The following is a 12,794-nucleotide window of genomic DNA, read 5'->3' on the forward strand; positions in this document are numbered from 1 at the left end:
ATGGATTTGTGCACTATATCCCCTAAATTCCCCCTCTCCTGTGTCCTCCTAGGCATCCTGTCTGCCCGCTCACACTAATCCCCAGCTCTCCCCAGGTCTCCCACCCATCTGGCAGGGCGGGTGGCAACACCCGCTGGGCTTGGCCAAGGGGCCAGCCACTGCAAGTGCTGATGGCTTGAGCACTAGCCACAGCACTGCACCGTAAGTGACTTTTAAGGCATCCTTTGTGTCTCTCACCTCTGCTCAGGCACTGATTTTTGTATTGTTCGTAGGACATTAATGTTCTTGATGCTGCTAGTCCTCTGTCAAAAGTCTGCCAGATGGACCAGGAAATTCTCAGGGGGTGGCTGACCACCAGACAACACCATCCCATCCACCTTATAGCCTAAAAAGACAGGCTAAAAGGAGCTTTTTTTGATTCTGCTCCCAAATTCCCACCATCCATAGAGGTTTGCAAAGCAAGGACTGAGAGCCCCTCGCAGAGGGTATGTAAATGCAGTCTTCCCCCAAAACCCAAAGGTGCCTGCAGGCATCTGCACTTTCCTGTGCCTGGCAGAGCAGGTAGGCCAGGCAAGGTGCAGGATGCAGCTCCGGCTGTGTGTACTGAGTGGTTTGGGACATGGCTAACCCAGTGGGCAGACAGGCTAATGCTAAACGTGTGTGAAGTCGCACCCGAGTTCAAAGGCTGGGAGTGTTTCATCCACTACCAAAAGATGACATCAGCTGGACCAAAACTATAAACAAACACTCCAGTTTGCCAGAGCCACGGATTACTAACAACTCCGTTTAATAGTCAGTTAAATTGTCATCTGGAGTTTTACATAGTGTTACAATGATTTTTTTTGTTGCTGTTGTTTAAAACTTTTTTTTTTTTTTTAAGTAATCTGGAAGGGGTTTGTGTTTCTTGCCACATGGCTATCTCACCCTAAAGCACCCTACTTTCAATCTACAGTAGTAAAACATCACATTAGAGTTTCAATAGAACATCAAGGAACATGAATTGTAGCCATCTTTGTAAAAAAAAGGACCAAACCATCTTTATATGTTAAATAACTCCACGACAAGTAAAAGATAGTAATGCTATTACAGGGGTACAGGTGCAGCAAAGAAAAGATAATGACCCAGAGGTTCATCTCAGGTGAATGATCGCTCATTAATTCAGAAATAAAACAAGAAGAGAGGGCAGGGGGGACAAGGGAGGTTGCAGAAATGGATGGAAAATGGTGTCTTCTCCAGCTTTCGTGTGGTTGGCAGCATGGGAAGAACCAGAAGTCCAAGAAAGAAAATACTGTGCAGACCCAACAGTAGGACCCTGCGGCAGATGTGGACGGTGTCAGCTCTGCAGGGAAGGGCATACCTCAGGGCTCGCCCATGGCTGTTTTGGATGTGCAAGCCCCGTACAACACATCTCACCAAGGCCAGGTCTGCAGCCATGGTGCAACCTCTCCCTCCAGACTGGGCCCCCATGGCAGGCTGCTGGCATTTGTCTGAGATGGGCTCATGTGTTAGTTGAAGGATTTTGGCAAGAAAATCCAAGTTTGGGCAAAATTCTGACTTGCAAAGCCAGAGTGAGGAAACCAAGAAGGAAGCCTTCACAGAGCCAAGGCCATCATGAAAATGGCCCCACAGACATGCCACGCTGGCAGGACCTGCCAACACAGTGGGTGCAGCAAAGACGCGGTGGTCAACCAGGCAGAGCACAGCCCCACCAGCACACTGTGCGGTCCATCATGGAATGGGGATGCTGAGTCCCTTCCAACTGTGCAAGGGTGCTGCTGAAGGACCTTGGACAGGTGGCTTTCCACTCGCCCTGCAGGGTGGTCCATCTCCCAGCCCACGGGGAAGCTGGGGCCGAGGGAGCAGAGCCCAGCCCAGCCAGCTGATAATGCTGGGGTTTTCTTTGACCATGCAAGGGCTTTGAAATGTGAGTGCAGAAGCAGAACATAAATATCTGCGGAGCCCCAGTGCAAATCTTGGGGCCGGACGAAAAAGTAACCTAGGCAGGTGTGAACACATGGGGTATCCAGGGTTTTCCTGGCAGCATCGCAGTGAGTGGCTGGCAGACTGCACCACTCCCATCCCTGCTGCTGCACCTAGTAAGCAATAAAAGAGAGGAGTCTGCTACCCAAAGGAAAACAGTCTGTGTTTCATATAAAGGCCACGTAAGCGGTATTACTTGGCGAGCAACCACCTTGCGTCTGGGCCAGAGCAGCCTTTGTTCAAGCATCCCTCTGAGGCGTTGAGCGGAGGTGCCCTTTGCCCGTCGCTGGACAGCTGCCCAGCTGGAAGTTAAAAGTTGTCTCAGCATCCACTGGGAGAAGCAAGAGGATAAACCAAAGTGTCTTGGCCAAGACCGCCAGTGGCTGAAAGGAAAAGGAGCAATGGCTCAGTACAGATCACCTGCCCACGTATACTTGCACATGGAGACGGTGCTCGTCTTGCTCTGAGCTCCAAGCCCTTGGCAGCATCAGGCACATCAAAATATAAGGAGAAACATGTGAGAAAAAGCCAAAATAATCCAGTAAGACTTCTTTCTTGCAAAGACCAGGCATTTGCCTGATGACCTCTGCTAGACACATTCATTACAGAAATGACATGGGGACGCCCCGGTAATACTGACTGCTGGTGGCTACTCCGAGCAGCTCCCTGGTCCAGGCCAGCTGCCCCTGGAAGAGAGGTCTGCCTGCAAGAAGGGAAGAGCAAAGCAATGTGTGGTCCTGCAGGAAGATACCGAACTGCTGTTGAGCAAATACTGTATTGCAGCACTGTCGGCTGTGACTGGCTGTGGATAACAGCAGCCTCCCTCTCAGCACCACGCAAATATTTGAGCTGTGTCCTTGGCAGGTAGGAGGAGAAATGAGGCAGAAAATCATGAGAGACAGGCTGAAGATTGCTCCTGCCAAGACTGAAAAAATGAAAAGGAAATTTCTCTCTGAAGAGGCATCGTAAAAATCCCACTGTAGGGCTCCTGGCTTGTCCAGATCAAAGGTGCACAGCTGGCAAGTTCAGAAATGCAAACCAGGCTGGAAGCTGAAGCTAAAAGGAAGCTGTTTCCTGCCTCCAACACTGTCAGTGGTAACAGAGTTTTGAAGAACAGTTTGCTCTGAACCAAGCCCAGTGTCCCAGGACAACCCCAGTTCTCTGGTTTTAAAAAAAAGTCACTGGTGAGAGCTGCATATGTGAGCCTGAACACAGGCAAGCAACACCCCCAGAAGCAGGCCCGCCACGCCATGTCACCGAGCCCTCTCTGGGACCAGGACCTCCAGGACCATCCTGCACCGCCGTGCTGGGGTATGCTACATCCCACTCCCTTTGCCATGCAGAGCCTGTGGCTATGCCACAGCTACAGGGCGGCTGGTGCAGAAGGCAGCCTTGTCTGTGCCATCTGGGTGCTGCTGTCTTGGCTGGGGCTCTTCTGAGCAGTAGTTTGACATTGCTTCAAAGTCTTTATTATGGTGGGTAAAAGAAAAAATAATGGAAGGGATTTTTAAGTTGACTTCCTAGGAATGTGGTCCCACAAGAAGAAAGCTCATGATGTCCAGCTGACCACTGATCCTGAGGCTAAGCTGCCTTTGCTCTGGAGGACTCTGCATCTTGGAGCAGACATGGGCTTTGACCATGACAGAAGAACCTGAGGAGACAGGCTCACCAATGCCCCTCTCTCCTCATCCCAGCTGGTGACACCATGTCAGCCCTGCCCTGCAATGGCACCATCGCTCAGCCAGGTCTCATCCAGACCTCATGCTTTACAACTGCAAAAAAACCCAACAATCCCAACCCTCTTGGCCATCCAGTGGCTGTTTTGCTCAGCCATAACCATTAGTGTCTCAACCTGATCTGCATATCCTGCCTCCATTTTCCCAACCCTGCATCACCTGCTCTCCCGTCCTGGCTGTGTCACCGTGTTTCTCCTGTGACCGATGTCCCCCACCCTTGGGGATGGTCCCCACAGCCAGGGCAGGGATAGGGCAGGAGGAGAGGGCTGTGCCCTCCCAACCTGCCCTCTCCACCAATGCTGAGGAACCTCTTGGCAAAATGAGTAAAACAAAACCAAGAAAACTGGGTCCCACAAGACTTCTAACTAGAAAGGCTTTTGGCCAAGTCAAAGAAGAAACTAATACTGAGTCAGTCCTGCACAGAGCAGCCGGTTTCGCTCCCTGGTCCAAATTTTTGCCGCCAGAAACATCAGCGACATCCTCCCCCGCCATGGGTCCGTGTATAAAACCCTCACAAATGCCTGTGGGAAGGCCAGCGTGAGAGCGGGCACCCACAACCCTCAGTAGTCCTTGTCACCATAGTCATTGTAAAGGACACTCAGCGTCTGCTCCTCGCACGTCTTCTTGAGGTCCCGGCTGAGCTCTGACCAGTCGAGCCCATAGGGCTTGATCTCACTGTAGCGGCAGGCGAGGTACTTGAGGGATGAGCGCTGGAGGCTGATCTTGGGCTCTTGCAGGAGGCCATTGCACCAGCTGCTGAGGTCCCCCAGCTGTGAGAGGATGAGGCCGGCCTTCCTGCAGCGAGGATGGGCAAGGGGAGATGTCGGGGGAGACGGACAGCGAGGGGGTGGCGGGGGTGATGGAGACACCATGGCGGGATGGCAGGAAGGGCAGGAAAGCACATGAGGAGAGAAAAGCAAAGATGGTTAAGGACACCGTGGGAGCTCCTGGAGGGAGAAGAGATAACGCAAGAGTCGGGCAGCATGAAGAGCAACTGAGCGGAGCCCGATGCTGCCAGGACGAGGAGGGATGGTGGGGCTGGGGGGACACACCAGCCCCGTGGCAGCACTGCAAGCCTAAATGCACTAGAGCAGCCCCTACCCGGGTCAGAGATGCCCATGCTACCACAGTGGTGCTGGACCTGCCGCACTGGTCTTGGGACTCACCTTACACTTCCCTGAACTGTCTCCCCTTCTTCTTCCACCCTGTATTGTCCCCACAACAAGGCCAGGTTTGCTGAGGGTTTAGTGAGGGGACAGTCACAGGTGTAGCTGTGAAACCCCCAACACCCCTTGGGATGGACATCATCAACAACTCAAATGGCATTACCAGTCACTGCTGCAGCTACTGGACCCCAAATACAATAGGATGGGAAAGTGGGAGCCAATAGCACTGTAGGCAGTGGGGAGAAATGGTAAAAGGTGTCAGGCATCACATGTGTGGCCAGATCAGGGCAGTGTCACCACATGTGTCCTCTCCATGAAGTGCATGTGTTGCATGTTTGGGAACCACAGTTCCCAAACTGTGGTTGGTCATGTGACATGTTGGTTGACCAGTGGTCAACTGGTCATGACATGGTTGACCAGTGGCATGCCGGTCACTCATGGCTTGGTGTAGGACACCTCCAGTGACATGGCAGAAAGGGCCGGGAAAAGGCAGGCATGCTGGGAGCATCGCTCCCTTGCCATCATGTGGCTGAGGGGGACGTGATGAAGAAGAAATGCACAATACTGGGAACCAGCATGCTGGGACACCACTGAGCATGAAGAAAATTTAGGAAAAAAACCCACTCAAAATATCATGCCTGGCTTGTGGGGGTCTGTATGGAAGGCTGAAGGGGAGATAAAAATTGTGATCCTCATAAGAAGCAATATCACAAGATGTAAGTACAATGAATGACACGTCTGGTACATGATTTGTAATGTTTAGTAACAGTTTAGGAAACATGTTCCACAGGACAGCGTGCAAACGAGAAGGAATATACTGAAGCATGCAACATAGGTTTGATCCAAAAAGCTCTGAGAGAGCAAGGGATGTGTCAGAGCTCCACAGTTCTTTGCATGTACATTTTGCATTTTCCAATTGCAGAGAAAAAAACAAGGAAAGGCAGGTCACAGCCATAGCACCTCATGAAGAGCTGCAAACCAGCCAAGGAAGCCAGGAGAGAAAGTTGGGTGACAGAGGGAGAGGAGGTCCAGGAGAAACCCATCTTCAGCAGAAGACAGACACGCAGCACCCCCAGGGCAACATAGCCTCAATGTGGGCTTGTTCTGGTAGCAAAAAAGTGCTAAATTACCAACCCCTCATGTTGGATGAGGTATTGGAAGAGCGCAGAGGATCCTGGCCAAATATGACTTAAATTGTGTTCTCTTTTCATATTTTTCCTCTTAAAATTGTGTTTCTGATGCTTTTATCAAGAAAAACAGTTTGTTCAGATAGAACACATTATGTTCTTTTTAAACTTGTCTAGCACTTCGAGTGATATCCAGGGAATCTGGCAAATGTGGAGGTAATGGATTCAAATGAAGTGTCTTGAAGGTGAGTATTGCATGTGCCTGGAAACCCAGACAAAAGTTTAAGTGTCTCAAGAGCTGGGATAAGTTTCCTAGCCAGCTTCAAGGTCAGTTGGTGGGTTAGTATAGACAGGGAAGAGAAGATACACCCCCTTGATAGCTTTAACTCAGCATCTGTTCAGCACAGAACAGGCAGTGGAGACACAAATCGCGATGCTAGGGAAAAAAATACCCTCTTTGTACATTCTTACTTGGATAAGCAGGGGTTGTGTGTGAAGCACATGGCTGTGTTGTGGCTGGTTTGGTACACGTACCAACCATGGAGGAATATCCACAGCCCCTCCACACCTTCCTCCAGGCCGGGTGCACCATGGAAGAGCTGCTTGGAGAAGAATTAATTTACCCCAGGTCCAGCCAGAGCCAACCTTGGCTTTCCTGGAGAGGAAAAGGTCCATCACAGAGGTGGCTGCAGCTCCAAGGAGCCAGTCTGGAGCCACCGAGAGGTTGTCCAGCTCTGCAGCCACGTGACACCTGCAGACCTGGGGCACTCATCCAGAGCACAGCAGAGAGGTGAAGGTGCTTAGCATGGTGCTGACTCTGGAGACAGCCACCCAAGCGGGCCAGGTCTTCCAGCCGTGAGAAAGTAGCCAACCTCTCACTCGTCTTGGTCCCTGCATCTAGACACCTAGGCAAGGTGCCACAACTGCCTCTCTTCCTCCAGCGTCACAGGTACCCTAACAGGACCATTGAATATGATCCTACAGATTTTGGCTCAAAGCCCATAGACACCACCAGACTTCACCAGGCTTTGCATCAAATCTTACTTTCACTTATTCCTTGCTAGAAAATGACTTGCCTTTCCCTCCATTTCTTCTCCTTATGCAAAGTCCAGGGCTCTCTGCAGCCCTTCTAGGACTGGGAGGGAGCAACTCACTTTTGTAACCCCAGACAAGTTATCTGCACACATCCTCGCTTCCTTCAGTCCAGCAGCCAGTGTTGCCAGGAAGGGAGGTGAGCACACCCCAAGCGAGCAGAGCCAGAAGGCGGCATGGCCACGTGGAGAAGGAGGGACATGGTAGAGTCAGTCACGTGGGTCCACATCCAGGACTTCAAAGGAGCATCAGCAACAGTCAAACACACACTCTGTCTGCTGGCTAAATAATGTCATCTGCAAGTGATTTGTCCTGTCACCACCAGTCTGGATGCTTCGCCCTTGCAGACGATCAAACAGGAGGTCTGCTTTCCAAGATTTGTCATCACCAGAACCCACTGCAGCTGCCTAAATTTCTCTTTCCAAGTAGCGCGAGCTGCAAACACTTCATCAGCAACTTGCGTCATCCCATCCTAAGCACTCCAGCATTTCCAGAGGGTGGAATTAACCCTCTGGCTTGTAGATTCACGCAGCAAATGGTAACATTTGGGCAATTCAGTGGCATTTCTGGCTGCTCCGTGCCAATGCACCTCTGCCTCGTGGGGCTTGAGGAGGCAGCTTCCACCCCGTGTTCTGGCTGGTCCTTGGTCTCCTCACTGAGGCAGTGAGCAGCAATGGCAATGCTCAGCCTTGGCAATGGCAGTGGCTGTGTGACAACTCCAGTCCGTCATGTAAGGAATTTTATGTACTCCTCATGCAAACCATCGCAACAGATGTCAGATGGTCTGTGCAAACCGGGGCTGGATTTCACATCTGGAAATGGAGACAGAGTGGCATCACCGCAGCTGGGCTCGAGACGAAGGTAAGACATAAGTCCAAGCCTGCTGACCCCACTCGGCGTCATGGGAATGAAGCAACCCTGGGCAGAGGAGCTGGTGGGAGCCTCAGCCTTAACAAGACTCCACATGCTGGGATGTCACTACTGAGCTTTGAGGCTGTGCCTCAAAGAGCTTACATTTCTTAGAACATAAATGGGAAAAGAGGAAAGAGGAGAGACCCCAGTTTTGCCCCAGGGAGTGGAGGATTTCTTAGGAGTTTCCCACCAAAGCTGAACTAGACGTGCCTAAGACACTAAGTGCAAGACAGCCACCAGCTATTTGCTGAGTCTTTCTGACCGCCCAGCAGAGATTTGGAGGACGGAGAAGGTAGGTGCAGGATCTCCAATCCTCTGCTAGAAATCCACAAGTGATCACCTGGAGAAGCAGGACTGGAAGACAGCTAGTGATGAGACCAGCAAGAGGAGGTGTGGGGCAGGGGGTAAGGTGGAGGCCATGCATTTCATAGATAGGAGCTGTTGCTGACGTACATTTGAAGTAATCCTGATTTCCGGATGGGCTCAAGGCTCTGGTCCTTTGGAGGCCAGATGCTATGAAACACCACTGCAGCCCACACAATCTCCCAGCCCAGCTTGCTAAACTGACTGGAAACATCCACGTTACTGGGAAACCACGCAGACAAAAGCAGATGTTGAAGGACATGGGGAGAAGGGAACATCTGGCTGCCTCTGCAAGCCCAGGGCACGAGGCACCCCATCCCCAGGCAGCTTGAGGGGCTGCAGTGACATGGAGGAGCCCGGGGAGAGGACATGGTGCTCACTCAGGCAGAAGGGACTGTTTCAGCCAGGAAGAGCTCAGGGCAACCTCCTCCAAAACCTGCTGTGGCAGCTCAGCACTGCCTGGGCACCAAAAACACTCGTGTCCCTGAGATCACCTCACCCGACCACAGACATGGATCAAAAGGGAGGGAACATATGCAATTCAGACCCAAGGTCAATCCACTGCCTGCTTTGGACCACAAGTGACGGTGAGTTCAACACACAGAGATGCATTCAACTCAAGCCAAAGCCCAGGAAAAGGAGGAAAGCCAGGTCTGACCTTGGCATGGTCCAGTACATGTATGTATGCACGCACTTCACCCAGCAGCTTCCACAACCAAGCTCTTCTGTGTCACCTTCTACAGCAGGCTTGAAGGTACAACCACCTCCTTGCACCTTCTTCCCTCCATCAATGCCTGGGGCCCTTCTCTAGCAACACACTCTGACCACACTCCCTCTCCTTCTCACCCACAACAACCTCCATTCCTCAAAGGTGCATTATTTTTCCAAGACCTTCTGCCTTTTTGCCTGTGGCAGCAGCTACTGAGGAAAAAAGAGAATCCCATCCCCTTCCCACCCTGCATAGCATGAACGGACTAGGCAAAACTCCAGACACAGTATAGAGCTGGTGGAATGGACAATGATGATGGGTTGACAACGGTCTACTGCCTTCCACCTTGTCCTAGGTTTATGGTCCTTCAAGGGAGATGGCTGGACCCCAAACATGAGCACAGCATCCAGCAGAACAGGAACCCCACTGTGAGACTCTAAGCTTTATCATCAAATAAATTCATGAGATTTGCCAGAGAGCCACCTTCCTGGTCACCAACATCTACAACACCCCCTGTTGGTGGGCAAGCCTGCCTGCCTAGCCAACCCAGCTCCTGAGCCTACCTGGGCCCTAGCTCATCTTCACAGCGCCAGGTGAACTCCCCAAAGCTTTCGTAGTGCTGGTTGTAGTGGTAAAGGACTCGGTGCAGGCTGGGGGAACCCAGGTCCAGCAGAGTGTTGTAGGCTGTTTGCTGCTCCTTGCCGCTGGTGTAGCCATTGAAGAGGTTGTAGATCTTGTCTGCTATTTCTGGGCAGAAGGACAGGGGGTATTCAGGGGGTGCAAGGAAAGGCATGAACAAAACCCAGCAGGCTAAACCTCAGCTCTAGGGAAACCAAGCCCAGAGCCAAGATTTGTCCCCTGAGTTATGATTTACATCATATCAAGACACGGCCAGGTTAGGCTCCCATATTTTGGTCCAATTAGGAAAAGAAACGGGTGATGTCATCAGGTACTGTTAGTGAAATACCGTTTATTTATGAGAAGACACACAGTTGGGGTTTCTTGAGCACAGCCACCACCTACACTACCAGTTGCTTTCTGGGCAGGACAGGCAGGTCTTCTTAGCTATTTCGGTATGTCCTGAATGACTGCCCCCCCCCCCCATCCTCCCACCCCTCCACCAGCACAGAATGCCTCTGTGTTTGTTTGTGGAGAGGATGTGTACCTCCTGCCACCCTCCACACCAACCCTCAACACCACGTGGCAGCACCCGGGCCACCATAGGTGAAGGAGATGTTACAGCCAGGACATGAGACGTGTGCGGGGACATGCTGGAAGGGGCAACTCCCTGTTGCTGGTCCCAGGCATCACAGTCCAGCAGCTCCCTCCATCTCACCTTGAGCTTTCACATCGTCTACCACAGGGCAGGGGGTCTTGACCGTCACATCACTGGACCTGGAGCGTCTTCCTGTGTTATCAACTCCCCAGAGCGTGAACCTGGCCGAGAAGGAAAAAGGTGAAGCTCTGGACTCCCAAGACCTCATGGAAACACAGGCAGCATCAGGCAGGAGCAACACAGTCAGGGCGACAGCGCTGCCACAGGCATGGCACAGGGGAGGCAACTCACATGTAGGTGGTGTCAGGCTCCAGGCAGCGAACAATGAGGGATATGGTGGAGGAGAGCCTGTCAGGCACTTGGGCTGGCATGGCGCAGGGTGACTTGGCGCCAGAGATGATGTCGTCCATGAAGCTCAGCACCGTCTCTAGGGAGAGAGGGGAGGACATGCCACGGGTGATGACACAGGTGTCCCCAGGGCTGTGGAGAGCCACTGAGGTCTGTGCCCACTACCACGCTGCCTGGTACCAAGGGGGACCAAGGCTTATGCATGAGGTGGGTGCAGAGATGGACCCATTGCTTTTCCAGCAAGGCTCATCACCATGGCATGGAGCTGCCACTTCTGCAGCATGGTGGGCAGTAGAGGGCCTGCTTTCTCTTCCACAGAATACTGGATACGTTGTAGCATCCCCTTGCAAGGAGGGAGACAGAGGCTCTCCTCCAACATCTCCATCCCACCCTCCCCAGAGAGAACCAATGGAGTCCCCACTCACCTGTCTCCACCTTGGAGTGGTCCATTCTGTCGGTGACTTTCTCTTGACGGAGGAGGTAGTCAACGATCTGCACCCCAATGGGGGGCTCCGAGTGTCCCCACTCCAGCACCACCAATGTGCTGCTGGGCTCGTGAACGGTGGAGAGCCGCAGGCTGGGGGGCAATGCCGGCTGGTCAGCATCTTGGGAGGGCAAGGTCTGCCAGCTGACCCCACCACCCACCTGTGCTTATCCCCACCCATGTCTATCACTGCCTTACTGCTCCTCTGTGCCTTAAAAAGGCAGCAAAACCACCAGGCTGAGGCACACAGTATGTGAGAGATGCTGAGGACCACCTCTCCAGCCAGTCCCCATGGCTGGTGCAAAAGGCAGCATGAGTGTGTTTGCTAGTGTCACCCACTCTGCTGTGCAGACCACACACAAATGCACCAGAAATTAGTTGGGTTTTGTAAGGTAGGATGTAGGGACTGGTTTTGCATCACTTTCTCACAGCAAAAGGGCTTCAAAGCCGTTAACGCATGGGAGAGAGCAAGCTCAGGAGAGAATTGACTCCCCCTTTCCTACCCCTCCTGGCTCTGGGCACGCTGGTCCAAAGGGCTCCTTTCCTGGGGTTGCTCTACTAGGATGGATCCAAAACCAGCTCCCCAGTCCTCAGCTGAATTTAGAAGAGACACTGCATCTCTGCACCCTTGGCCTGATTTCCAGGTCCCCCATTCGCTTGCAAATCTGTCCCATAAAGCCACCCCAGCCTCACCACTCTTGCCACCACGCCATTGGCCATCACGGCCTCCCCCCAGACCCATCACACCAAAAGGCCAGGCTGGGCATGCATGGAGACCTACATAGGGTGTGGGAGAGGTGCGCAGGTGGGCAGCCCATCAGCCCCGAAGGCACTCGAGTCGCAGCGGCACCAGTCCTCAATGACATCCCCGCTGCCCGAGCACCACAGCGAGCTCATGGTGGCCTCCTGCAAGAGCTGGGAGAGAGGGGAAGGGGGTGAGCACTGGGCAGGTGAGCTCCCATCCCACCACCACTTGAATCAGTGTTCATCCATCCCCCGGTGGGTTTCAGCATGTCCATCCACCCTGGAGAGCAGGGCTGGCCAACGGACAAGGGCTGCCATGGCTTGACATGATGCTACCAGGGCAAGCTGCCTGCAAAGACTACCCTGATGCTGTCCTGCCACCCCCCATGCCCACTCCACCACCCCCAGCCAGTGGCTTCTCACCCGCTGGGTCTGGTTGTTGGTGACCAGCTCGTAGATGGGGGCCGCTTTGGTGACCTCCAGCAGGATGGGCTCAGCCGGCACTTCGGGACTGTAGGCGACATGGCAGAGAGGGCAGGAAGAGGGGCAGCGCCCGCGGCTCTGGCACTCCATCCGCACGCCGGCTGCCATGCGCTTGGTGCCTGACTCGGAGAGGCTGGCGATGTACTCGGGGAAGGTGAGAACCTTGGGGTCCTGCTCACGCTCCTCTGACTCGTCCGAGGGGGAGTTGCCTGGGGAAGGGGGAAAAGAGGGGCACCAGGGTGGGCTCCGAGCCATCGTTAAGGGGATGCCAGGGGGCTAGAGCCCTGCTTTCCACCCAGGAGAGAGGCAGTGCTGCCCAGAGACCCCCCTATATCCTTAAGAGATCCCTGTTTGCTCTGTAGGGATGAAATGCT

General features: G+C 53.1%; 1 protein-coding gene across 2 annotated transcripts in view; it reads right to left on the reverse strand.

Annotated features, from left to right (window-relative positions):
• Window positions 1–768: 768 nt before the first annotated feature.
• Window positions 769–12,794, reverse strand: part of ASTN1 (astrotactin 1) — a 57,182-nt gene continuing 45,156 nt past the window's right edge. For both annotated transcript variants that reach the window (XM_076339647.1, XM_076339646.1), the window contains 7 exons: window positions 12,361–12,629; window positions 11,975–12,108; window positions 11,135–11,286; window positions 10,653–10,788; window positions 10,422–10,522; window positions 9,649–9,832; window positions 769–4,511 (listed from right to left, as the gene is read on the reverse strand). In XM_076339647.1, coding sequence (XP_076195762.1) covers window positions 4,277–4,511; window positions 9,649–9,832; window positions 10,422–10,522; window positions 10,653–10,788; window positions 11,135–11,286; window positions 11,975–12,108; window positions 12,361–12,629 — 1,211 coding nt within the window. In that variant the 3' untranslated portion in view covers window positions 769–4,276. The remainder of the gene's footprint in view (window positions 4,512–9,648; window positions 9,833–10,421; window positions 10,523–10,652; window positions 10,789–11,134; window positions 11,287–11,974; window positions 12,109–12,360; window positions 12,630–12,794) is intronic.

Source organism: Aptenodytes patagonicus, chromosome 5 (assembly GCF_965638725.1).
Source record: "Aptenodytes patagonicus chromosome 5, bAptPat1.pri.cur, whole genome shotgun sequence".
Classification (NCBI taxonomy): Eukaryota; Metazoa; Chordata; class Aves; order Sphenisciformes; family Spheniscidae; genus Aptenodytes; species Aptenodytes patagonicus.